The following is a 27500-nucleotide window of genomic DNA, read 5'->3' as shown; positions in this document are numbered from 1 at the left end:
AAGAGAGAGAGAGAGAGAGAGAGAGAGAGAGCAAGAGAGAGAGAGAGCAAAGAGAGAGAGAGAGCAAGAGAGAGAGAGAGAAAGAGAGAGAGAGAGCAAGAGAGAGAGAGAGAGAGAGAGAGAGAGAGAGAGAGAGAGAGAGAGAGAGCAAGAGGGAGAGAGAGAGAGAGCGAGAGCAAGAGAGAGAGAGAGCAAGAGAGAGAGAGAGCAAGAGAGAGAGAGAGCGAGAGAGAGAGCGAGAGAGAGAGCGAGAGAGAGAGCGAGAGAGAGAGAGAGAGAGAGAGAGAGAGAGAGAGAGAGAGAGAGAGAGAGAGAGAGCAAGAGAGAGAGCAAGAGAGAGTTAATAGTATTTGACTCATGGACATTAGTTATTATAATGTTAAGGTTTTCCTCTGACCTCTGCTCCAGGGCTGTTAACCAGAGCCTGACTCATGTAGAGAACAGAGCCCAGTGTCCTGATGTCGTCTCCCTCCCACAGCCTGATGGACTCAGTCACTATCTGCAGCTCCAGCTCCTTCCTCTTCCTCACCTCCTGGCACTGGGCCTGTCACCGTGGAAACACCATCAGCACCACATTACAGGTTGTCATGGGAACAGCATCAGTGCCACAGACATTTATGACCACAGAAACAATGTAAAAGTGTGTGTCCATAGATACACATCTATATACAAAAGTATGGGGACACCTCTTCAAATTAGTGCATCGGCTATTTCAGACACAGTGTATACAATTGAGTACACAGCCATGCAATCTCCATAGACAAACATTGGCAGTAGAATGGCCTTACTGAAGAGCTCAGTGACTTTCAATGTGGAGAAGTCAACAGGATGCCACCTTTACAACAAGTCAGTTCATCAAATTTCTGATCTGCTAGAGCTGCCCCGGTCAACTGTAAGTGCTGTTATTGTGAAGTAGAACCATCTAGGAGCAACAACGACCCAGCCGCGAAGTGGTAGGCCACACAAGCTCACAGAACAGGACCGCCAAGTGCTGAAGCGGGGAGCAAGTTCAAATCGTCTGTCCTCTTTTGCAACACTCACTACAAAGTTCCAAACTGCTCCTGGAAGCAACATCAGCACAATAATTGTTCATCAGGAGCTTCATTAAATGGGTTTCTATGGCCAAGCAGCTGCACACAAGCCTAAGATCACCATGCGCAATGCCACGCATTGGCTGGAGTGGTGTAAAGCTCGCCGCGATTGGACTCTGAAGCAATGGAAACACATTCTCTGGAGTGATGAATTACGCTTCACCATCTGCCAGTCTGACTGACAAAATATGGGTTTAGCGGATGCCAGGAGAACGCTACCTGCCCGAATGCATAGTGCCAACTATAAAGTTTGGTGGAGGAGGAAGGATGGTCTGGGGCTGTTTTTCATGGTTCTGGCTAGACCCCTTAGTTCCAGTGAAAGGAAATCTTAATGCTACAGCATACAATGACATCCTAGACGATTCCGTGTTTCCAACTTTGTAGCAACAGTTTGGGGAAGGACCGTTCCTGTTTCAGCATGACAATGCCCCCGTGCACAAAGCGAGGTCCATACAGAAATGGTTTGTCAAGATCAGTGTGGAAGAACTTGACTGGCCATCGAACACCTTTGGGATGAATTGGAATGCAGACTGCGAGCCAGGCCTAATCGCCCATCAGTGCCTGACCTCACTAACACTTTTGTGGCTGAATGGAAGCAATGTTCCAGCATCTAGTGGAAAGCCTTCCCAGAAGAGTGGAAGCTGTTATATATAGATATACAGTTGAAGTCGGAAGTTTACATACAGTGCCAAGTCTAGGACAAAGGGGCTTCTCAACAGTTTTTACCCCCAAGCAATGAGACTCCTGAACAGGTAATCAAACGGCTACCCGGACTATTTGCATTGTGTGCCCCCCCCAACCCCTCTTTTACGCTGCTGCTACTCTCTGTTTATCATATATGCATAGTCACTTTAACTATACATTCATGTACATACTACCACAATTGGCCCGACCAACCAGTGCTCCCGCACATTAGCTAACAGGGCTATCTGCATTGTGTCCCGCCCACCACCCGCCAACCCCTCTTTTACACTACTGCTACTCTCTGTTCATCATATATGCAGTCACTTTAACCATATCTACATGTACATACCGCCTCAATCGGCCCGACTAACCAGTGCCTGTATGTAGCCTCGCTACTGTTATAGCCTCGCTACTGTTATTTTTCACTGTCTTTTTACTGTTGATTTTATTTCTTTACTTACCTATTGTTCAATTAATACCTTTTTTGCACTGTTTGTTAGCGCCTGTAAGTAAGCATTTCACTGTAAGGTCTACACCTGTTGTATTCGGCGCACGTGACAAATAAACTTTGATGTGATTTGATTTAGGTTGGAGTCATTAAAACTTGTTTTTCAACCACTCCACAAATTTCTTGTTAACAAACTACAGTTTTGGCAAGTCGGTTAGGACATCTACTTTGTGCATGACAAGTAATTTAATTTTTCCAACAATTGTTTACAGACAGATTATTTTACTGTATCACAATTCCAATGGGTCAGAAGTTAACATACACTAAGTTGACTGTGCCTTTAAATAGCTTGTAAAATACTAGAAAATTATGTCATGGCTTTAGAAGCTTCTGATAGGCTAATTGACATCATTTTAGTCCATTGGAGGTGTCACGCCCTGACCGTAGAGAGCTTTTTATGTCTCTATTTTGGTTTGGTCTGGGTGTGATTTGGGTGGGCATTCTATGTTAATTTTTCTATGTTTTGTATTTCTTTGTTTTGGCCGGGTGTGGTTCTCAATCAGGGACAGCTGTCTATCGTTGTCTCTGATTGGGAACCATACTTAGGTAGCTTTTCCCCACCGATGCTTTGTGGGTAGTTTTCTGTTTTGTGTTTCTGCACCTGACAGGACTGTTTCGGTTTCGTTCATTCTCTTTGTTATTTTGTTCAGTTTAAATAAAAAGCATGAACACTTACCACGCTGCGCTTTGGTCTGATTATTCCTCATCCGACGACGACACCCATTACAGGAGGTGTATCTGTGGATGTATTTCAAGGCCTACCTTCAAACTCAGTGCCTCTTTGCTTGACATCATGGGAAAATCAAAAGAAATCAGCCAAGACCTCAGAAAAAAATTGTAGACCACCACAAGTCTGGTTCATCATTGGGAGCAATTTCCAAACGCCTGAAGGTACCACGTTAATCTGTACAAACAATAGTACGCAAGTATAAACACCATGGGACCACGCAGCCATCATACCGCTCAGGAAGGAGGCTCGTTCTGTCTCCTAGAGATGAACGTACTTTGGTGCGAAAAGTGCAAATCAATCCCAGAACAACAGCAAAGGACCGTCTGAAGATGCTGGAGGAAACAGGTACAGAAGTATCTATATCCACAGTAAAACAAGTCCTATATCGACATAACCTGAAAGGCCACTCAGCAAGGAAGAAGCCACTGCTCCAAAACCGCCATAAAAAAGCCAGACTACGGTTTGCAACTGCACATGGGGACAAAGATTGTACTTTTTGGAGAAATGTTCTCTGGTCTGATGAAACACAAATAGAACTGTTTGGCCACAACGACCATCGTTATTTTTGGAGGAAAAAGGGGGAGGCTTGCAAGCCGAAGAACACCATCCCAACCGTGAAGCACGGGGGTGGCAGCATCATGTTGTGGGGGTGCTTTGCTACAGGAGGGACTGGTGCACTTCACAAAAAATGTGATCATATTACTCCAGTGCTAGCATCCCTACACTGGCTTCCTGTTAAGGCAAGGGCTGATTAGCAGGTTTTACTGCTAACCTACAAAGCATGACATGGGCTTGCTCCTACCTATCTTTCCGATGTGGTACTGCCGTACATACCTACACGTATGCTACGGTCACAAGACGCAGGCCTCCTAATTGTCCCTAGAATTTCTAAGCAAACAGCTGGAGGCAGGGCTTTCTCCTATAGAGCTCCATTTTTATGGAATGGTCTGCCTACCCATGTGAGAGACGCAGACTCGGTCTCAACCTTTAAGTCTTTACTGAAGACTCATCTCTTCAGTTGGTCATAGAGTGTAGTCTGGCCCAGGAGTGTGAAGGTGAACGGAAAGGTTCTGGAGCAACGAACCGCCCTTGCTGTCTCTGCCTGGCCGGTTCCCCTCTCTCCACTGGGAGAGAGGGGAACCCTATTACAGGGGCTGAGTCACTGGCTTACTGGTGCTCTTTCATGCCGTTCCTAGGAGGGGTGCGTCACTTGAGTGGGTTGAGTCACTCACGTGATCTTCCTGTCTGGGTTGGCGCCCCCCCTTGGGTTGTGCCATGGCGGAGATCTTTGTGGGCTATACTCGGCCTTGTCTCAGGATGTGGTTAGTGGTTGAAGATATCCCTCTAGTGGTGTGGGGGCTGTGCTTTGGCAAAGTGGGTGGGGTTATATCCTTCCTGTTTGGCCCTGTCTGGGGGTATCATCAGATGGGGCCACAGTGTCTCCTGACCCCTCCTGTCTCAGCCTCCAGTATTTATGCTGCAGTAGTTTATGTGTCGGGGTCTAGGGTCAGTTTGTTATATCTGGAGCACTTCTCCTGTCTTATCCGGTGTCCTGTGTGAATTTAAGTATGCTCTCTCTAATTCTCTCTTTCTCTCTTTCTTTCTCTCTCTCGGAGGACCTGAGCCCTAGGACCATGCCTCAGGAATACTTGGCATGATGACTCCTTGCTGTCCCCAGTCCACCTGGCCGTGCTGCTGCTCCAGTTTCAACTGTTCTGCCTGCGGCTATGGAAGCCTGACCTGTTCACCGGACGTGCTACCTGTCCCAGACCTGCTGTTTTCAACTCTCTAGAGACAGCAGGAGCGGTAGAGATACTCTTAATGATCGGCTATGAAAAGCCAACTGACATTTACTCCTGAGGTGCTGACTTGATGCACCCTCGAAAAACTACTGTGATTATTATTATTTTCCGTTCACCATTTATGAACATTTGAACATCTTGGCCATGTTCTGTTATAATCTCCACCCGGCACAGCCAGAAGAGGACTGGCCACCCCTCATAGCCTGGTTCCTCTCTAGGTTTCTTCCTAGGTTTTGGCCTTTCTAGGGAGTTTTTCCTAGCCACCGTGCTTCTACACCTGCATTGCTTGCTGTTTGGGGTTTTAGGCTGGGTTTCTGTACAGCACTTTGAGATATCAGCTGATGTAAGAACGGCTATAAAAATACATTTGATTTGATTCGAAAGCTTGGTTGCAAATGGGTCTTCCAAATGGACAATGACCCCAAGCATACTTCCGAAGTTGTGGCAAAATGGCTTAAGGACCACAAAGGCAAGGTATTGGAGTGGCCATCAGAAAGCCCTGACCTCAATCCTATAGAAAATTTGTGGCAGAACTGAAAAAGCGTGTGCGAGCAAGAAGGCCTACAAACCTGACTCAGTAACACCAGCTCTGTCAGGAGGAATGGGCCAAAATTCACCCAACTTATTGTGGGAAGCTTGTGGAAGGCTACCCGAAATGTTTGACCCAAGTTAAACAATTGAAAGGTAATGCTACCAAATACTAACTGAGTGTATGTAAACTTCTTACCCACTGGGAATGTGATGAAAGAAATAAAAGCTGAAAGAAATCATTCTCTCTACTATTATTCTGACATTTCACATTCTTAAAATAAAGTTGAGATCCTAACTGACCTAAGACAGGGACTTTTTACTAGGATTAAATGTCAGGAATTGTGAAAAACTAAGTTTAAATTTATTTGGCTAAGGTGTATGTAAATTTCTGACTTCAACTGTATATACAGTATATAAACTCAGTAAAAAAAGAAATCCTCTCACTGTCAACTGCGTTTATTTTCAGCAAACTTAACATGTGTAAATATGTGTATGAACATAACAAGATTCAACAACTGAGACATAAACTGAACAAGTTCCACAGACATGTGACTAACAGAAATGGAATAATGTGTCCCTGAACAAAGGGGGGTGGTCAAAATCAAAAGTAACAGTCAGTTTCTGCATTAAGTACTGCAGTGCATCTCCTCCTCTTGGACTGCACCAGATTTGCCAGTTCTTGCTGTGAGATGTTACCCCACTCTTCCACCAAGACACCTGCAAGTTCCTGGACATTTCAGGGGGGAATGGCCCTACCCCTCACCCTCCAATCCAACAGGTCCCAGGCGTGCTCAATGGGATTGAGATCCGGGCTCTTCACTGGCCATGGCAGAACACTGACAGTCCTGTCTTGCAGGAAATCACGCACAGAACGAGCAGTATGGCAGGTGGCATTGTCATGCTGGAGGGTCATGTCAGGATGAGCCTGCAGGAAGGGTACCACATGAGGGAGGAGGATGTCTTCCCTGTAACGCACAGCGTTGAGATTGCCTGTAATGACAACAAGCTCAGTCCGATGATGCTGTGACACACCGCCCCAGACCATGACGGACCCTCCACCTCCAAATCGATCCCGCTCCAGAGTACAGGCCTCGGTGTAACGCTTATTCCTTCGACGATAAACGCGAATCTGACCATCACCCCTGGTGAGACAAAACCGTGACTCGTCAGTGAAGAGCACTTTTTGCCAGTTCTGTCTGGTCCAGCGACGGTGGGTTTGTGCCCATAGGCGACGTTGTTGTCGGTGATGTTTGGTGAGGACCTGCCTTACAACAAGCCTACAAGCCCTCAGTCCAGCCTCTCTTAGCCTATTGCGGACAGTCTGAGCACTGATGGAGGGATTGTGCATTCCTAACTCAGGCAGTTGTTGTTGCCATCCTGTACCTGTTCTGCAGGTGTGATGTTCGGATGTACCGATCCTGTGCAGGTGTTGTTACACGTGGTATGCCACTGCGAGGACAATCAGCTGTCCGTCCTGTCTCCCTGTAGCGCTGTCTTATGCGTCTCACAGTACGGACATTGCAATTTATTGCCCTGGCCACATCTGCAGTCCTCATGCCTCTTTGCAAAATGCCTAAGGCACATTCACGCAGATGAGCAGGGACCCTGGGCATCTTTCTTTTGGTGTTTTTCAGAGTCAGTAGAAAGGCCTCTTTAGTGTCCTAAGTTTTCATAACTGTGACCTTAATTTCCTACCGTCTGTAAGCTGTTGGTGTCTTAACGACCGTTCCACAGGTGCATGTTCATTAATTGTTTATGGTTCATTGAACAAGCATGGGAAACAGTGTTTAAACCTTTTACAATTAAGATCTGTGAAGTTATTTGGATTTTTACGAATTATCTTTGAAAGACAGGGTCCTGAAAAAGGGACGTTTATTTTTTTCCTGAGTTTATTTTATTTTTATTTAACCTTTATTTAACTAGGCAAGACAGTTAAGAACAAATTCTTATTTACAATGACGGCCTACCCCGGCCAAACCCTAACCCGGACGACGCTGTGCGTCGCCCTATGGGACTCCCAATCACGGCCAGTTGTGATACAGCCTGGAATCAAACCAGGGTCTGTAGTGACGCCTCTAGCACTGAGATGCAGTGCCTTAGACCGCTGCGCCACTCAGGAGCAGCAAAGGCAGGACCAACTCCATATTAATGCCCATGACTTTGGAATGAGATGTCCGACGAGCAGGTGTCCGTCCACATACTGTCCGACGAGCAGGTGTCCACAGTGTTTATAATTACTAAATGATCCTGTGTGCACAAGTGATGCACGCTCATATATTCAAGTGTACCATAACACGTCGACTCATGACTCACACACACACACGTCACAGCTTGACGCACAGCATGCACTGCTAATGAGGCAACCATGGAAACAAGAGGCGATATGTGTGTGGGTGTGACTCACCGAGAGGCTCTTGAACGTTGTCATACACTTCTGGATGTCTGGCCAGTCGGGGTGACTCTCCTACAGGGAGCACAGCAGAGAGCATTTATACAGCTACACACACACACACCACTATCAGTGATTGACAACATCCTCTGTTGTTGCACACATACATCATCAGTGAATGAGGACACTCTTACAAACGCCTGCACGTGACACACACACACAAACACACTCGCACACCCAGCATCTTACAAACACACACCTGTACGTGGCACACACACACACACAGCCCTACCTCCATGTGTCTCTCCAGTTCCTTCGTTAGTGTGGGGTATTTGTCCAGCCTCATGAAGGGTTTACTGAGACCTGTGGTCAGGGTCAGGATACCTGGACTACTGGCTCCCTTCCCCTCCATAAACTCCCCCAGCTCCTCACTGGAGAGAGAGAGCAAGAGAGAGCGAGAGAGAGAGAGCAAGAGAGAGAGAGAGCAAGAGAGAGAGAGAGAGAGAGCAAGAGAGAGAGAGAGCAAGAGAGAGAGAGAGAGCAAGAGAGAGAGAGAGAGAGAGAGAGAGAGAGAGAGAGAGAGAGAGCGAGAGCGAGAGCGAGAGAGAGAGAGCGAGAGAGAGGGAGCAAGAGAGAGAGAGAGAGAGCAAGAGAGAGAGAGAGAGAGCAAGAGAGAAAGAGAGCAAGAGAGAGAGAGAGAAAGAGAGAGAGAGAGAGAGAGAGAGAGAGAGAGAGAGAGAGAGAGAGAGAGAGAGAGAGAGCGAGCGAGAGAGCGAGAGAGCGAGAGGAGTATTAAATTGTCAAGTCTAATTATATTGTCTTTACACTACCTGCCTGTGTAAAAATGATAAATCACTGTTTTACAGTAAGAATGCTAGAACATCAGGTTCATGCTGTATTGGGTCTATGTTTACCTGTGCTGGGTGAGCACGTTGACTGCCGAGGGGTGGTTGGAGCAGTAACCCACGTAGAGAGCCTTCATCTGGGGCATCATGTTCATGAAGAAGCCCCCTACCCTCTGCTGGCTCTCTGGAAGTCTGCACATGTTGGGGGGGAAAACACACAAGCTGAGTGAAATCAAGGATTGCTGTATTACCATAGCCAACACATAGATGTTCCTATACCCTTTATTTACCTCGACGTAAAACTGCTGTGAAATATCCCAAGTAGCAGCAGGACAGATCTAATTGGATTAGAACAGCAGTGACAAGCACTTTCTCTGATCCCTGTGTGCTGATTGGTGGAAAGTATGTGAGGGGCGGGACTTACTTGGTGCACTCCTCCAATGATTGGACGAGCATCTGCTGGAAGGTGTTGATATCCTCCAGGTTCCCCAGGATCAGGTACACATCTGTACTGCTCAGTCTGGAGAGAGAGGAGAAGAGGAGGAGGGAGGAGAAGAGAAGGAAGAGAGGAGGGAGGAGAGGAGAAGGAAGAGAGGGGGAGAGGAGAGGAGAAGGAAGAGAGGGGGAGAGGAGAGGAGAAGGAATAGAAAGAGAGGTGGAGTAGGAGGGAGGAGATGAGAAGGCGAGGAGAAGACAGAGGAGAGAGAGAGCATGAGTTTTGGAATGCATCTAGTAGATCCAATTCAATCAGTGGCCATACAGTGTGTCATCATACAAACAGTACGACCGACAGACAGACAGACGGTCGTACTGTCTGTCTGTCTGTCTGTCTGTCTGTCTGTCTGTCTGTCTGTCTGTCTGTCGGTCGGTCGTTCGTTCTGTCTGTCTGTCGTACTGTCTGTCTGACAGACAGACAGACAGACAGTACGGCCGACCGACAGACAGAGACAGACAGACAGTACGACCGACAGACGGAGGGTTTACAACAGTACAATGAGTGGAGCTTACTTCTCTGTGCTCTGGAGTGATCGCAGGTAGTTGGTCAGAAGGCTCTGGAGGTCCTTGGAATATTCTGTCTCTGTTTCTAGAATGTTCTGCAGCACCTGGGGAAAGAGAGAGATGGTGAGAGAGTGTGTGAGGGAGAGTTTTTCAAGTTTCTTGTTGGTTATTGAGGAGTATCACTCTATGGTTCAAGTTGTAATTTCATGTCTTGTAACTCTGAACACTTTCACTCCCTCTGACCCCTGGTGGTGTAGATGAGACTGGGTCTAGTCCTGTCATGGATGGAGGTGTAGATGAGGCTGGGTCTAGTCCTGTCATGGATGGTGGTGTAGATGAGACTGGGTCTAGTCAGGTTATGGATGGTAGTGTAGATGAGACTGGGTCTAGTCAGGTTATGGATGGTGGTGTAGATGAGACTGGGTCTAGTCCTGTCATAGATGGTGGTGTAGATGAGACTGGGTCTAGTCATGCTATAGATGGTGGTGTAGATGAGACTGGGTCTAGTCAGGTTATGGATGGTGGTGTAGATGAGACTGGGTCTAGTCAGGTTATGGATGGAGGTGTAGATGAGACTGGGTCTAGTCCTGTCATGGATGGTGGTGTAGATGAGGCTGGGTCTAGTCCTGTCATGGATGGTTGTGTAGATGAGACTGGGTCTAGTCAGGTTATGGATGGTAGTGTAGATGAGACTGGGTCTAGTCAGATTATGGATGGTGGTGTAGATGAGACTGGGTCTAGTCAGGTTATGGATGGTGGTGTAGATAAGACTGGGTCTAGTCAGGTTATGGATGGTGGTGTAGATGAGACTGGGTCTAGTCATGCTATAGATGGTGGTGTAGATGAGGCTGGGTCTAGTCAGGTTATGGATGGTGGTGTAGATGAGGCTGGGTCTAGTCAGGTTATGGATGGTGGTGTAGATGAGGCTGGGTCTAGTTCTGTCATGGATGGTGGTGTAGATGAGGCTGGGTCTAGTCAGGTTATGGATGGTGGTGTAGATGAGGCTGGGTCTAGTCAGGTTATGGATGGTGGTGTAGATGAGACTGGGTCTAGTCCTGTCATGGATGGTGGTGTAGATGAGACTGGGTCTAGTCCTGTCATGGATGGTGGTGTAGATGAGGCTGGGTCTAGTCCTGTCATAGATGGTGGTGTAGATGAGACTGGGTCTAGTCCTGTCATAGATGGTGGTGTAGATGAGACTGGGTCTAGTCCTGTCATGGATGGTGGTGTAGATGAGGCTGGGTCTAGTCAGGTTATGGATGGTGGTGTAGATGAGGCTGGGTCTAGTCCTGTCATGGATGGTGGTGTAGATGAGACTGGGTCTAGTCCTGTCATGGATGGTGGTGTAGATGAGACTGGGTCTAGTCCTGTCATGGATGGTGGCTTTCTTTTCAGTCTCCCCCTCAATGGGTCCAGAGCTGACAGCCAGTCAGACAGAATGGTCAAAGTACACGGTGAGGGAACTGTCAAGGTTCCTGAATGAGTCTAAATGGAAAAGCGTTAATCTTGAAGCTTTTTATTGCGATCCGGGAAAGTTTGTTAAACCAGTACCAGCCACTGACTAGACCCAGAGGCTGGGTCTAGTCATGCTATAGATGGTGGTGTAAATGAGACTGGGTCTAGTCAAGTTATGGATGGTGGTGTAGATGAGGCTGGGTCTAGTCATGCTATAGATGGTGGTGTAGATGAGACTGGGTCTAGTCAGGTTATGGATGGTGGTGTAGATGAGGCTGGGTCTAGTCCTGTCATGGATGGTGGTGTAGATGAGGCTGGGTCTAGTCAGGTTATGGATGGTAGTGTAAATGAGACTGGGTCTAGTCAAGTTATGGATGGTGGTGTAGATGAGACTGGGTCTAGTCCTGTCATAGATGGTGGTGTAGATGAGGCTGGGTCTAGTCATGCTATAGATGGTGGTGTAGATGAGACTGGGTCTAGTCAGGTTATGGATGGTGGTGTAGATGAGACTGGGTCTGGTCAGGTTATGGATGGTGGTGTAGATGAGACTGGGTCTAGTCAGGTCATGGATGGTGGTGTAGATGAGGCTGGGTCTAGTCAGGTTATGGATGGTAGTGTAAATGAGCCTGGGTCTAGTCAGGTTATGGATGGTAGTGTAGATGAGGCTGGGTCTAGTCATGCTATAGATGGTGGTGTAAATGAGACTGGGTCTAGTCAGGTTATGCTAGTGGATGAGGAGAGTATAGTGGGGAAGGGCAAGCGACTAGGGGGGGGGAGAGGAGGGTGTCAAGAGGAAGAGGAAAAGGGGGAGAAGAAAGGAGGTGGGAGGGGAAAAGGCACTAAGGCACTAAGAAACATTTTCCTGGTGCTGGGGGGGGGGGGGGGGGGGGTGATGAAAATGATGAACTTGGATTAGCTAACACAACGTGCCATTGGAACACAGGAGTGATGGTTGCTGATAATGGGCCTCTGTACGCCTATGTAGATACTCCATTAAAAATCAGCCGTTTCCAGCTACAATAGTCATTTACAACATTAACAATGTCTACACTGTATTTCTGATCAATTTTGTATTTAAAATGTGCAAAAAATGTACTTTTCATTCAAAAACAAGGACATTTCTAAGTGACCCCAAACATTTGAACGGTAGTGTATGTAAAACCAAAACAAGTACATGTGTTGTTTCTGCAGGAGACGCATAATGATGTGGTGAATGAAGTCATTTGGGGGCTCTGGTGGAAAGGGGAAAGTGTGCTGAGCCATGGAACAAATGTTAGTGCAGGGGTGGCAGTCGTTTTTGCACCGGGTCTGGCCGTAAAAATGTGCTCCTCAAAGGAGATGTGTAGGAGTAGACTGCTTGTAGTAAAAGCAGAAATTAACAACAGGGGTTTTGTCCTTAGAAACGTGTATGCGCCTAACACAGGGAGAGAGAGGGGTCGTCTGTTTGGGTGTCTCAGACAGGAACTCTCACAGGTAGCGCCTGAGGAGACGCTGGTGGTCGGCGGGGACTGGAACTGTACGATGCATTTTATGAAAGATAGAAATGGGGAGGAGCCTGATTCAAGCTCAGTGGGGGGTGTTAAGGGACATAATTAAGCAGTTTGACCTAGTGAATGTTTGGAGAACTAGACATCCCATCACAAGACAGTATGCATAGGTGAAAGTCTTTGGGGCTAGGGTGAGTGCAGCCAGACTAGATCTCTTTTACATCCAAGAATCAGAGAAATAGACTTTTGGTCGCTACCATTCTCCCGGTGGGTTTTTCGGATCACCACATAACCATGGCTCGGTTGTCTATTTCACCAGGGCCTCGGCAGGCATCCTATTGGAAGTTTAATGTAAAGCTCTTACAAGATGCCACTTTTTGCTCAGGTTTCCAGATTTTTGGGGAAAGGTGGGGGCAGCGAAGAGAGGAGTATGGGTCTCTGAGTCAATGGTGGAATGTGGGGAAAGTCCAAATTCGGCTTTTCTGTCAACAGTATACAGCTCTCTCATCCTCAGAGGCTAGGAGGGTATTGGGAGAACTCGAGCGCAGTATCAGTGAAGTGGTGGTAGAGATGGTGGGGCAAGGCAATGTAGGCCTCAAGGCAGTTTTCCAGGTTAAAGCAAAGGGAGCACTTGTAAGAGCTAGGTTCTCCATGCTCAAGGAGATGGATGCTCCCAGCTCCTTCTTCTTTGGTTTGGAAAGACAGAGCGGTGAAGCCAAGGGTATGCATTGTCTACGGCCGTCTGATGGGCGGGTGACCTCTGTGGTGGGGGAGATGCGTGATCAGACTGTGGAGGTTTATACTGAGTTGTATAGGGCAGAACTGTGTGATCCTATGTGTGCTCAGGTTTTGTTTGCAGAACTCTCTAAGCTCTCTCTGACACAGAGGGATGAAATGGACATTCCCCTGTTGCACCATGAACTAGCAGAGGTGGTAAAATAGATGTCCCCCGGCCGTACACCTGGGGAATAATTGGACTGGACTTATTTTGCGTGTTGCGTGAGTGCGTCGGGGTAGGAGAGTTGCCGATGAGATGCCGTCGGGCGACTCTGACTCTCCTGCCCAAAAAAGGGGACTTGTGTGAACTTAAGAACTGGAGGCCTGTGGCATTGCTCTGTGCGGACTACAAGATATTTGCCAAGGTCCTCGCTGACAGACTGAAGTCCCATCTGGACTTTATAGTACACAAGGACCAGACAAATTGTGTACCGGGACGCTCAATCATGGACAACTTGTTCTTAATCAGGGACATGTTGGACTTGTCGACAGGTTCTAATGTGAACTTTGGACTGGTCTCTTTAGATCAAGAGAAGGCTTTTGATAGAGTGGACCATGAGTATCTGTTTAATGGGATGTCTGTGTTTGGATTTGGGGAAAGGTTTTTGGCTTGTGTGAAGATGTTGTATGCTGGGGCGTCATGTATGGTCAAGGTGGGAGGGGGGCTCAGTAGGCCAGTCTGGGTGAGACGGGGCATTAGAAAAGGATGCCCTCTATCGGGGCAGTTATATACACTAGCCATTTTTAGTCCTGCTACACAGGAGACTGCAGGGAGTGTGCTGGGAGTGTGCTGGACAGGCATGGGTGTGGTGAAAGGCATTGCAGTGTCGGCGTATGCAGATTATGTTTCTGTGATGATCAGGGATGGGCAGGCTATGCAGGCACTATAGACTATTCTGAAGGTGTACAAGAGAGCTTTGTCAGCTAAGGTGAACTGGGGCAAGAGCAAAGCTCTTATGTGGGGCATGGAGGGATAGGGCCCCCCCTCTGCTTCCAGGGGGTGCGCAGTGGGGTTGTGAAGGGTTTAATATTTTGGGGGTGTACCTGGGCTCGGAGAGGTGGGTCAGGAAGAACTGGGAGGCGCTGTCACAGGCAGTGGTGTCAAGACTGGCCAGGTGAAGGTGGCTCCTGTCCCAAGTGTCATATAGAGGCAGGGTGCTGATAATCACCAACCTTGCGGCATCCTCCCTGTGGCATAAACTGGCTGTCCTCAACCCCTCTGCCGGTCTGCTCGCAGACTTGCAATGCAAGCTGGTCGATTTTTTCTCATAGGGCTATCACTGGCTGAGGGCGGCAGTGTTGAAAGAAATTCAGATGACGTACATGTCCGTCCACGAAGGAGGCCAGGACCTGGTGGAACTGGAGAGCAGGGTGGCTGCATTCCGACTAAAGGCGGCGCAGAGACTGCTGTACCATACTGATGTAGGCTGGAGAGAACCAGCATGCGCGCTGCTGAGGAGAGCTGAGTACAGCAGGTCTCTGATTTTTACTCTGCGTTGCTGAAGGCCTGACAGCTGCGGAGGCCCACACAAGAAGGGGGTGTGGAACCTGGGCTGTGGGAGAAGCCTATCTTCCACAATCCAGCCCTCCTTTTGAGATCGGTTCAATCAGCCTCCCTGCAGAAGTGACTGATGGCAGCGGGTTTACTAAGGCTGTGTGACCTGCGGCTCCTGGCACAACAAACAGAACTAACATCTCTTAGGCTACTTGAGAGATTCCTGGGGGAGGTCCAGGAGGCCCTGTCTGAGCCGGTAATGGGGGTGTGTCTCTCTCTCTCTCTGTCTTTTTCTTTCTCTCTCTGTCTCTAGTATAGCATGTATTTACTTGTTCTCTCATCTCAGTAAACCAGAGCACTGAGATACATTAAACTGTCAGGAACACAACACAACACAACACACACACAGAACTAGGTCAAGCTATCTGGAGCGGCCATGGCACCTCAGGCCTACAGCGTTAAGAGTAATGTCAAGCTTTAAAAAGCCTGTTTTCTTTTATTGAGGATAGTTACAGCAGTATTGAGAGACACACGCAAACAGAAAGAGAGAGAGAGAAAGAGACAGAGCCAGAGAAAGGGAGAGAAAGAGACAGACAGACAGTGAGAGAAGTAAGTTGGATGACCAGGTCTTACCAGGTTGTAATAGGTCTTGCTAATGGCCGTAGTGTCAACGCCTTTTGGGGGGCTCTTGAGGGTCCCAGATTTGGGGGACACTTGTTTGTCTCAGAGGGAGAGGGAGAAATTAGTTATTTCTCTCCATCAGACACTATCCTTTTCCTTCACGTCCTTTCTGATATTCCTGGGTTATGTGATGTCCAGTAGCAAGAATAATAAGGGATACCTACCACAGCCTTTGATCTCACGGACATAGTTGCTAGGGAACCAGCCGGTCTTGCCGTTGAAGTTCCCCTCCCACCAGCCGCCCTCCTCCTGGCGTGTCACGTTGATGACATCCCCCTTGTTGAAGGACAGCTCGTCCTCATTGGTTTGTTCAAAGTTGAAGCGAGCCTTGACCAATAGCTGCGTCCCGCTGCCCTCAGACATGTCCTATAGGAGAGGTAGAGAGGTGAGGAGGGAGGTAGAGAGTGGGAGGTAGGGCGGTAGAGAGGGGAAGGTAGGTAGGTAGAGAGGTAGGGAGGGGGAGGTAGAGAGATAGAGGTAGGGAGGTAGGGGAGGTAGAGAGGAGGAGGTAGAGAAGGGGAGGTAGGGAGGCAGAGAGAGGGAGGTAGGGAGGTAGAGAGGTGAGGAGGGAGGTAGAGAGTGGGAGGTAGGGCGGTAGAGAGGGGAAGGTAGGTAGGTAGAGAGGTAGGGAGGGGGAGGTAGAGAGATAGAGGTAGGGAGGTAGGGGAGGTAGAGAGGAAGAGGTAGAGAAGGGGAGGTAGGGAGGCAGAGAGAGGGAGGTAGGGAGGTAGAGAGTGGGAGGTAGGGCGGTAGAGAGGGGAAGGTAGGTAGGTAGAGAGGTAGGGAGGGGGAGGTAGAGAGATAGAGGTAGGGAGGTAGGGGAGGTAGAGAGGAGGAGGTAGAGAAGGGGAGGTAGGGAGGCAGAGAGAGGGAGGTAGGGAGGTAGAGAGGTGAGGAGGGAGGTAGAGAGTGGGAGGTAGGGCGGTAGAGAGGGGAAGGTAGGTAGGTAGAGAGGTAGGGAGGGGGAGGTAGAGAGATAGAGGTAGGGAGGTAGAGAAGGGGAGGTAGGGAGGCAGAGAGAGGGAGGTAGGGAGGTAGAGAGGTGAGGAGGGCGGTAGAGACGGGGGGAGAAGGGCGGTACAGAGGGGGAGGTAGGGAGGTAGAGCGGTAGAGAGGGGGAGGTGGGTAGGGAGGTGGGTAGGTAGAGAAGAGGAGGTAGGGAGGTAGAGAAGGGGAGGAAGGGAGGTAGGGAGGTAGAGAGGGGGAGGTAGAGAAGGGGAGGTAGGGAGGTAGAGACGGGGAGGTAGGGTGGTAGAGGGGAGGTAGAGAGGAAGAGAGGGGGAGGTAGGGTGGTAGAGGGGAGGTAGAGAGGAAGAGAGGGGGAGGTAGGGAGGCAGAGGTAGGGAGGCAGAGAGGTGGGGAGGTAGGGAGGCAGAGAGGTAGGGGTAGAGAGGGGGAGGTAGGGAGGTAGAGAGAGGGAGGTAGGGAAGGGGAGAGGGAAAGAGGGGAGAGGGAAAGAGAGGGGGGAGGTGGAGAGGTAGAGGGAGAGGTAGGGAGGTAGAGAGTTGATGAGGGAGGTAAAGAGGGGGAGGCAGAGAGGTAGAGAGGGGGAGGAAGGGAGGTAGAGAGGAGGAGGTAGATAGGTGAGGTAGGGAGCAAGAGAGGTGAGGAGGGTAGCGAGAGGGAGGGTTGGTGAAGGAAAGGACAAGGGGAGAGGGGGAGGTAGAGAAGGGAGGAGAGGAATATTAGTGGGATAGGGAGTTAGAAAGGGTGGGCCGATGGCTCAGTAATGGACAAATAAGGACTTGAATACTGACTACACGATAAGCCCACACAAATCTCCATTTGACATAGATGCACTTTGAGATACAGACATTTCAGAAGTTGGGCTTCAGCACTGAGGCTGCTATGTGTGTGTTTGTGTGTGTCTACGTGTTTCTCACCAGGCTGCGGAACTGGTTCTGAAGCAGCTTGGAGGTTCGACCCAGTGATGACTGGGAGACCAGAGACTCAAACGACTTGATCCGATGGGCTGACGAGTGACGGGCACAGACACTGTCACTGCCCACTCCAATGTCTACAGATAAAGAATAGAGCAGTGCCTTCGGAAAGTATTCAGACCCCTTGACTTTTTCCAAAATGTTGTTATGTTCTAGCCTTATTCTAAAATTGATTAAATAAAAGGTTTTCCTAATCAATACCCCATAACGACAAAGCAAAAACAGGTTTTTGGACATTGATGCTAATTTATTACAAATAAAAACTAAAATACCTTATTTACATAAGTATTCAGACCCTTTGCTATGATGAGACCCGCAATTGAGCTCAGCTGCATCCTGTTTCCATTGATCATCCTTGAGATGTTTCAACAACTTGATTGGAGTCAACCTGTGGTAAATTCAATTGATTGGACATGATTTGGAAAGGCAAACACCTGTCTATATGAGGTCACACAGTTGACAGTGCATGTCAGAGCAAAAACCAAGCCATGAGGTTGAAGGAATTGTCCATAGAGCTCAGAGACAGGATTGTGTCAAGGCACAGAAAAAATTCAGCAGCATTGAAGGTTCCCAAGAACACAGTGGCCTCCATCATTCTTAAATGGAAGAAATTTGGAACCACCAAGACTCTTCCTAGCGCTGCCACCCAGCAAAACTGAGCAATCGTGGTAGAAGGGCCTTGGTTAGGGAGGTGACCAAGAATCCGATGATCCCTCTGACAGAACTCCAGAGTTCTTCTGTGGAGATGGGAGAACCTTCCAGAAGGACAACCATCTCTGCAGCACTCCACCAATCAAGCCTTTATGGTAGAGTGGCCAGACGGAAGCCACTCCTCAGTAAAAGGCAAATGACAGCCTGCTTTGAGTTTGCCAAAAGGCACCTAAAGGACTCAGACCATGAGAAACAAGATTTTCTGGTCTGATGAAACCAAGAATAGCCTGAATGCCAAGCATCATGTCTGGAGGACACCTGGCACCATCACTACGGTGAAGCATGGTGTTGGCAGCATCATGCTGTGGGGATGTTTTTCAGTGGCAGGGAATGGAAGACTAGTCAGGATCGAGGGAAAGATGAACGGAAGCAAAGTACAGTGAGATACTTGATGAAAACCTGCTCCAGAGCACTGTGGACCTCAGACTTGGGTGAAGCTTTACCTTCCAACAGGACAATTGTCACACCCTGGCCTTAGTTATCTTTGTTTTCATTATTATTTTAGTTAGGTCAGGGTGTGACATGGTGTAGTATGTGTTTTTGTATTGTCTAGGGTGTTGTATGGTTTAGGGGGTTAAGTAGAGTAGATGGTTTAGTGTTCAGTGTAGGTGTCTAGGAAAGTCTATGGTTGCCTGAATTGGTTCTCAATTAGAGACAGCTGGTTATTGTTGTCTCTGATTGGGAGCCATATTTAAGGCAGCCATAGGCTTTAGCTGGTTGTGGGTAATTCTGTCACGATCGTCTTCTTGAGAGAGATTGGACCAAGGCGCAGCGTGTGCAAAATACATCTTCTTTTATTAAAGAAGAGAGAAAAACCAAGAAACGAACAACTATACACAAACTAACAAAATAACAAACTGACGACCGTGAAGCTATACATATAAATAGTGCTGACACAAACACTACACATAGACAATTACCCACAACCAGCTAAAGCCTATGGCTGCCTTAAATATGGCTCCCAATCAGAGACAACAATAACCAGCTGTCTCTAATTGAGAACCAATTCAGGCAACCATAGACTTTCCTAGACACCTACACTGAACACTAAACCATCTACTCTACTTAACCCCCTAAACCATACAACACCCTAGACAATACAAAAACACATACTACACCATGTCACACCCTGACCTAACTAAAATAATAATGAAAACAAAGATAACTAAGGCCAGGGTGTGACAACAATGACACAGAGCACACAGCCAAGACAACGCAGGAGTGGCTTCGAGACAAGTCTCTGAATGTCCTTGAGCGGCCCAGCCAGAGCCCGGACTTGAACCCAATCGAACATCTCTGGAGAGACCTAAAAATAGCTGTGCAGCGACACTACCTATCCAACCTGACAGAGTTTGAGAGGATCTGCAGAGAAGAATGGGAGAAACTCCCCAAATACAGGTGTGCCAAGCTTATAACGTCATACCCAAGAAGACTTGAGGCTGTAATCGCTGCCAAAGGTGCTTCAACAAAGTACTGAGTAAAGTGTCTGAATACTTATGTAAATACGATTTCATTATTTATTTTTTTAATTTGCAAAAAATTCTAAAAAACTGTTTTTGCTTTGTCATTATGGGGTATTGTGTATAGATTGATGAGGGGGGAAATTTTGTAATACATTTTAGAATAAGGCTGTAATGTAACAAAATGTGGAAAAGTCAAGGGGTCTGAATACATTCTGAAAGCACTGTATAATCACACACAATAGAATAGTTATACTTAACACACATACTCACATGGGCTGCGCACATGCACACACTTTCTACTAACCTGCAGTCACTTTGTTGAGAGCCACCAGACTGCTGAGTATCCTGGAGAAGTTCAGTCCTAGGAGCAGATCACTGGGCTCAAACACCTGTGGGAGACGAGAAAAAGACGGGTCAGTGTGTGTGTGTGTGTCAGTGGAGGCTGGTGGGGGGAGCTATAGGAGGACGGGATCATTATAATGCTGGAATGGAATTAATGGAACGGGGTCAAATATGTGGTTTCCATATGTTTGATACCGTTCCATTTATTCCATTCCTGCTATTACACTGAGCCTGTCCTCCTATAGCTCCTCCCACCAGCCGCCACTGGTGTGTGTTTGTGTGCAAGTGTGTGTGCGTGCATGTATGCACATCATTCCTGTGTGTGACACTGTGTTCGTGCCAAAACTAAAATACGTGGAGACATGCCAAAAAGTAAATGGGGGAAAAAACACTAGTCAATTGGACAGCACTGGAGCTGGGTCATCACAATGCCTGCCACTGCCAATCAATATAACTCATTTTCACTAGCACAGTAGCATACAGACAGCTTCACAAACTACTGTAAACCAAATGAGTTGTAGAAAACATCAGATGAGCAAAAATGTCCTGTGCAGCACAAGAAGAGGTAGTTGACTGGAGTAGAGTAGATAGTTTGGAGTTAATGTGCTTGTGGGGTGAATTAATGTAGTTTCATTCTCTCCCTGTAAAATGTCTGTTAATGTATGTCACTCTCTCCCTCCCCCTCCATCTCTCCCTCCCTCCCCTTCCATCTCTCCCTCCCTCCATCTCTCCCTCCCCTTCCATCTCTCCCTCCCCTTCCATCTCTCCCTCCCTCCCCCTCCATCTCTCCCTCTCTGTGCAGTGGTTACTGTCGGACCACTGAGGGGGAGTGACTGAGATGTGGCTCCCTTTTATCTTCCGCTCTGATTCCAGACAGTCTATGCCCTGAGAGAATGTGTGTGTTTGTGTGTGCATGGCCTGTACTGTGCTATTTCCAGAGTTCCAGTCCAGTCCCATATTCCTCCACATTACATACAAACATTCAATGACTGTGAGAAGGTTATTGATGTCAAATAATATGTGCAGAAAAACGTGAAAGTGACACACCTCACACTATGCTCCAATGTGGTTTATTGACAGAATGTTTCAATCATTAGGGTTTAACCAGAGCTGAACGTACAAGGACTGGTTTCCCTGTGGCCCTTCCACCCCAGCCCTGACATGATAGATGCAGTAGGTGAAATCAGGAGTGCCGCTATATGGCTTTAACTTATCCAGAATATCATTGGAGTGGCCACTCCAATGGAGGGAGGAAGGGTGCATTTCAAAAGTACTCTTAATTGGATCGATGACTACAGGGGGTGTGGAAACTCTTAGGATCACTTCCTGTTGTGAACAGGTCAGGGGTGAAGGGTCAGCTAACTGCTGCACAGAGTGTGTGACATGGCTCCAAACAGTCTGAAGACATAAAAACACATTTACTTGAAGAAGAGTGAAGATGCAAAGTTTTGTAACAGAATGACGGTTTGTGCTGCTGGTCATTCTGTTAACAAATTTTGCATCAGCACTGTTCTTCAAGTAAATGTGTTTTTGAAAGGTTTTCTGTGGAAATTGTTAAAAGTAGTCATTGTGCATAGTTGTGTGGTTTGTTTAGCAATCAGTGTTTTTTGTTTGGCATACATTTTAAAGTGACAAATCTGAGTCTCAGCATCACTGTTACTGTGGAATTGCCCATAGAATAATCCCAAGAAAACAACATAAACACGCACACACACCAAACAGTTGTCACGGCCGTCGTAAGAAGCGGACCAAGGTGCAGCGTACATATTCCTTTTATTAAGAAAATGACGCCAACAAAAACAATAAACAATACAAAAACGACCGTGAAGCTTAAGGGCATAGTGCCAAACAAAGACAACTTCCCACAAAGAAAGGAGTGAAAAGGGCTACCTAAGTATGGTTCCCAATCAGAGACAACAATAGACAGCTGTCCCTGATTGAGAACCATAACCGGCCAAAACATAGAAATACAAAATCATAGAAAAACAAACATAGAATGCCCACCCCAAATCACACCCTGACCAAACCAAATAGAGACATAAAAAGGCTCTCTAAGGTCAGGGCGTGACAACAGTATACAATCATCTGCCAAACACACTAGAGGTCGACCGATTATGAAATATTGGAGGACCAAAAAAGCCGATACCGATTAATCGGCCATTTTTAAAATTTATTTGTAATAATGACAATTACAACAATACTAAATGAACACTTATTTTAACTTAATATAATACATCAATAAAATCAATTTAGCCTCAAATAAATTATGAAACATGTTCAATTTGGTTTAAATAATGCAAAAACAAAGTGTTGGAGAAGAAAGTAAAAGTGCAATATGTGCCATGTAAGAAAGCTAACGTTTAAGTTCTTTGCTCAGAACATGAGAACATATGAAAGCTGGTGGTTCCTTTTAACATGAGTCTTCAATATTCCCAGGTAACAAGTTTTAGGTTGTAGTTATTATAGGAATTATAGGACTATTTCTCTCTATACGATTTGTATTTCATATACCTTTGACTATTGGATGTTCTTATAGGCACTTTAGTATTGCCAGTGTAACAGTATAGCTTCCATCCCTCTCCTCGCCGCTACCTGGGCTTGAACCAGGAACACATCGACAACAGCCGCCCTCAAAGCAGATTTACCCATGCAGAGCAAGGGGAACAACTACTCCAAGTCTCAGAGCGAGTGACGTTTGAAACGCTATTAGCGCGCACCCCGCTAACTAGCTAGCCATTTCACATCGGTTACACCAGCCTAATCTCGGGAGTTGATAGGCTTGAAGTCATAAACAGCGAAGAGCTGCTGGCAAAACGCACGAAAGTGCTGTTTGAATGAATGCTTACGAGCATGGTTAATATTGCCTGCTAACCTGGATTTCTTTTAGCTAAATATGCAGGTTTAAAAATATATACTTCTGTGTATTGATTTTAAGAAAGGCATTGATGTTTATGGTTAGGTACACGTTGGAGCAACGAGTCCTTTTTCGCGAATGCGCACTGCATTGATTATATGCAACGCAGGACACGCTAGATAAACTAGTAATATCATCAACCATGTGTAGTTATAACTAGTGATTATGATTGATTGATTGTTTTTTAGAAGATAAGTTTAATGCTAGCTAGCAACTTACCTTGGCTTCTTACTGCATTCGCGTAACAGGCGGGCTCCTCGTGAGGCAGGTGGTTAGAGCGTTGGACTAGTTAACCGTAAGGTTGCAAGATTGAATCCCTGAGCTGACAAGGTAAAAATCTGTCGTTCTGCCCCTGAACAAGGCAGTTAACCGACCGTTCCTAGGCCATCATTGAAAATAAGAATGTGTTCTTAACTGACTTGTCTAGTTAAATAAAGGTGTACAAATAAAAATAATAATAATCGGCAAAATCGGCGTCCAAAATGACCGATTTCCGATTGTTATGAAAACTTGAAATCGGCCATTCCGATTAATCGGTCGACCTCTAAAACACACACCCATCAGAAGCAGGTCGGGGCTTAAAAAGCGCTGGCAGACCAACGTGTGAGTACGTACACACGCACACTCACACACACCCCTAATCTGCTGCCCCATGCAGCTAGCTGTACTGTGAGCCAGCAGTAATTTGGGGTCTGGAGTGGGTCTATGATGTCTGGCCTTGTCCTACACTGTTATAATCCAGCTCCCTGCATGTTACACAAACACACGGCTCGCTCTCCTCTCCTCTCTAAAGCAGCTTATAGGGAAACAGGTTTACGGTATGAGGGGCATGGAGGGCTGCTGTGAGGATTTCAAGGTCTGTCTATCTGCACACCTGGGAAGCTTAGTTATCCCAAAAACACCCCATGGCTCGGAGAGAGGGAGACGAGTAGTCCACTTCGCAGAGATTGGAATCAGTCCAACCTCAAACATTAATTTACTACACCAGTGTTTTCCAAGCCTGGTCCTGGGGATCCAAATGGGTACACATTTTAGTTTTTGCTCCAGCTCTCAGACGCCTGATTCAACTAAGCAACTCATCAAGTCTTTGATGAATAGAATCATAGTGCTAGGGCAAAAACAAAACTGTGCACCACTTTGGGTCCCCAGGACCAGGCTGGGAAAACTCTGGACTAGATGTTTAGCATCTCTATTATAATGTTATTCTGTCTCAACATAAGTGTTGTCATAATGCGTCGGTGATATGCCTATTTAAATAAAGGCTTTTTCAAATCAATAATACCTACTCAGCACTAGTAGGTACTGGTACCCCGTCTATATAGCCAAGTGATGGTTAATCATTGTGTATTTATTCCTTGTGTTATTAGTTTTCTATTCTTTTCTCTCTGCATTGTTGGAAAGGGCCCAAAAGAAAGAATTTAACTTTTAGTCTACACTTGTCGTTTACTAAGCATGTGACAAACAACATTTGATTTGATTTATGAAATTCTTATCCAAGAAGAGAAAGCTTTGTGTTGACATTCAACACCAAGCACAAGTAACCCATTAACAAAATCATATTCAGACCACTTTATTCTACAGTGCCCTCCCTCTATCTCTCTCTCTCTCTATTTCTTTCCCTCTCCCATCTCCTTCTCTCCTGCAGTCTCAGTGAGGAAAGTCAATAGTGAAGATCGAACAGTGAGCTGTATTGTCCAGACTGGGTGGGTTCAATGACTCCTCTATGCACTGACACAGTACCAAACTCTCTCTCTCTCTCTGTGTATGTGTGTGTGTGAGTCTGTGTGTGATAGCCATTGCCCTCTAACCACAGATCTAGAATCTAACTGTTCACCCTAATCATTATTGTCAAAGTCTTTGATATAACAGTTTACACTGACAGCATTGGCTGCTGCTGTATGAGACAATACCAAAACATCTCAATAAAAACTAATGAGACTTTAGACTTCCTATATGGGTCAACTAGGTAGTGAGTTTGAAGACTACACCTTCTGACAACTCTGGGTGGATTCATTGACCAAGTGTAGCCTAATTCACGCTTGCGGGTATCTGGATAACTAGCTGGTGTTTCCAAATCTAGAATGGGGGACACAAGCGCAACGCCATGCACGTAGGCTATGGGGGCCAGCGAAGAAAGACGACGACTTACATAATGGAAAAGCATCAGTCTGATAACCTGGGCCAGGCCGTTTAACAAAGTGTATACATTAACTAGCTATCTGCACTTGGAGCCTACAAGATAATGTTACATTGTTACAGTTTTAAACGACTGCACCAAATAATTGCAGCATGACTGTTACAATGTTGCGATTGTGAATGGGCCATTTCAGTGCAGGCGACAACCAAGGCAGCCTCACTCGGCGATGGGTGATTGTTCTCGGCTCGGAGTCCAGCCTCCTCCCACTGTCAGTAGGCCTATCCCCCCGTCCACTTCGTGGCCCCATTGTTTATTGTGTCACATTGGAAATTTGTAAGATTTTACGTAGGTTCTTTATCTTTCTTATTAAATGTTGGATGCATGTTTGGAGTGTTTGTGGGGTTATTTTATGGAGAACTTACCTCTACGCGAAACGAAGTGCAGCCTTTGAGAAACTCCTTTATGTTGCTCAAGCACTCGCCGTCGTTCTTCGGTTCTTGGTAGATCTGGGATAACAAAAATGCATATGAGAAACACGAATTTCGCTCAAAATTTACTTTTTTCCCATAGCCTAGCTACTTGGAAGCAGTCTAACGTCTTATGCGCGTTTTGATTCAGAGTAGAAGCCAACATTCCCTCTCCTTGGCTTGCTTCTACAATACAGCTACAGATTCTCTAGCAGGGAAGTAGGCATTGGATTGAGGGAAATGACGTTGGCGAATGGGAGCTATGAGAAACAACACAGCAGCAGTGAGGGGAGGACCCTAGCAACTCCTCTGAACAGAGAGGCGGGATGGATCAAATTGATCAAAACAGAACAAATATCAAAGAACGGGTGGGAAATAAATAAGTGACACTAACAACAACGCCAATGGATGTAATACGGCCTCTGAATCTAGAAGGAGAGATCTGACGACACACATTTTATTACCAGTCTATAACCATAGGCTGCATGAACTGCCAGTGAGATATATAACAATAGATAAACATTGGACGCTGGTTGAGGCTGGACATATAGATATTATACCATAGTAATTACCAGTTAAATGACCTGTAGCCTATCAGTCTAGCCCATGCAGTTAGAATATAATAGGATATAGAACATAATAAAATAATAACTTAATTTTTCCTAGAGGGAAGACTTGCTACTCTTTGGTATTTTCTTAGACTACAGAACACTGGGATATCACGCTTTCTCCTCCTTTCTACTTGTGGCCAGTAGCTCATCATCCGGTGGTCACCATGGGCAGATTTCAATAGTCTACTCTATCAGACCATAAGAACAGAATCAACGGTTGGTCAGAACCCTGGTTAGATTAGGCTATAGGTGATGTTCTCCTATAAGGTGATGGAAGTGTATCTCTCTTCCAGCACTAGGCTAGTTTGTTGTCAGAGAGGCATTTAAGATGAAGAACGCCAGGGAACGCCCAAGCTGTCTAAAGCCACACAGGATTTGGGGTACACAATATATAACAAGGCTAAAGTGACTGGGGGTTTTGGTGTTGACAGACATACATTACAAATACCGCACTGTTGCTTTAAATGTGGAGAGGGTCTCTATCTCTGTCTGTGAGCTTTTGCGGTCAATGGCGGCCCACTGTTGTGGTGTACCCTCATACATCCCCACTAGCTGGTGATCCGGATTATGTGTCAAACATAGGCTACATATAAACCACAGGCTATAGGCCTATAGATCCTGTGCATTAACGTAATACCGCGTAATGCGCTTTGGATTCCAATCTCACAACGCATCTGTAGGCTATATGTGGCCTTTTCTGTTGCCTGTCTCCAGAAAAAAAAAAAAAAAATCCATAGGCTACACAATTCCCAAACCATAGAGCCCATACATTTATGAGTTTGTTTGACAACAACACAAAATGCGTCTCGTCGTTTGTCTTGGTTTAAGAATATACAAAGGCTACTAAAAATTGCGCACAGAATAGATCGTCGTGACTCGCATCTGCCACAGCGAACGGTCTGGTCTGTCTGTCTGTATAAACCTATCACACGCGTGAGTGTAGGCCTACTGACATATGTGCAATCATTTGTAGCTGTTTTTAGGAACAATAACCTACGCTCTCGTGACCTACAAACGAATATCATAATGGGCCAGTGGGCAACGAGAAGCGAGATAAACCGCGTTATGTCACGGTTCTTGCCGCATAGACGGGCCGATGAAGCTGGCGGCAAGAAGGGAAGACAAGCGGCAGTTCTGTCCTTACTTTGTCCATGGAGCCCGGGCTCAGCCGCTCCAGCAGTCTACACAAGACCACCCCATCTTTGAGGGAGGTCTGTAAAAATGCCTCTGGATCCGATATAGTCTTTTTCGGCGACTCCAGCACCCCGAGTGTGATCAGCCAGGTGACCGTCTGCTCCGCGGAATTCATGGCCTCAGTCTCAGAGGAAAATCCAACGAAGCGGCAGGTTTTTGCGTATTTCAATAGCTACCCCTGGTACGCAATCATCTGGGGCGTTAAAACAGAAACATTATCCTTCCATACATGCGAGCTTTGTGGGAG

General features: G+C 46.7%; 1 protein-coding gene across 7 annotated transcripts in view; it reads right to left on the bottom strand.

Moving 5' to 3' along the window:
• Positions 1-27500, bottom strand: part of arhgef7a (Rho guanine nucleotide exchange factor (GEF) 7a) — a 182335-nt gene that overhangs the window by 154621 nt on the left and 214 nt on the right. For 6 of the 7 annotated variants that reach the window (XR_011667779.1, XR_011667778.1, XR_011667781.1 and 3 more), the window contains exons 1-12: positions 27204-27500; positions 25404-25487; positions 19893-19977; positions 17358-17491; positions 15639-15840; positions 15427-15515; positions 9589-9683; positions 9005-9100; positions 8650-8772; positions 8028-8166; positions 7751-7810; positions 398-544 (exon numbers count right to left, since the gene is read on the bottom strand). The exon at positions 27204-27500 is cut by the window's right edge and continues 214 nt beyond it. Coding sequence is in view for 3 of the 7 variants with exons in the window: in XM_071340993.1 (XP_071197094.1) it covers positions 398-544; positions 7751-7810; positions 8028-8166; positions 8650-8772; positions 9005-9100; positions 9589-9683; positions 15427-15515; positions 15639-15840; positions 17358-17491; positions 19893-19977; positions 25404-25487; positions 27204-27368 (1419 nt within the window). In the remaining 4 variants the exon portion in view is untranslated. The remainder of the gene's footprint in view (positions 1-397; positions 545-7750; positions 7811-8027; positions 8167-8649; positions 8773-9004; positions 9101-9588; positions 9684-15426; positions 15516-15638; positions 15841-17357; positions 17492-19892; positions 19978-25403; positions 25488-27203) is intronic. The other variant, XM_071340994.1, reaches the window with a different exon arrangement.

Source organism: Salvelinus alpinus, chromosome 14 (assembly GCF_045679555.1).
Source record: "Salvelinus alpinus chromosome 14, SLU_Salpinus.1, whole genome shotgun sequence".
NCBI classification, from domain to species: domain Eukaryota; kingdom Metazoa; phylum Chordata; class Actinopteri; order Salmoniformes; family Salmonidae; genus Salvelinus; species Salvelinus alpinus.
This window is presented reverse-complemented; position numbering and strand designations above follow the sequence as displayed.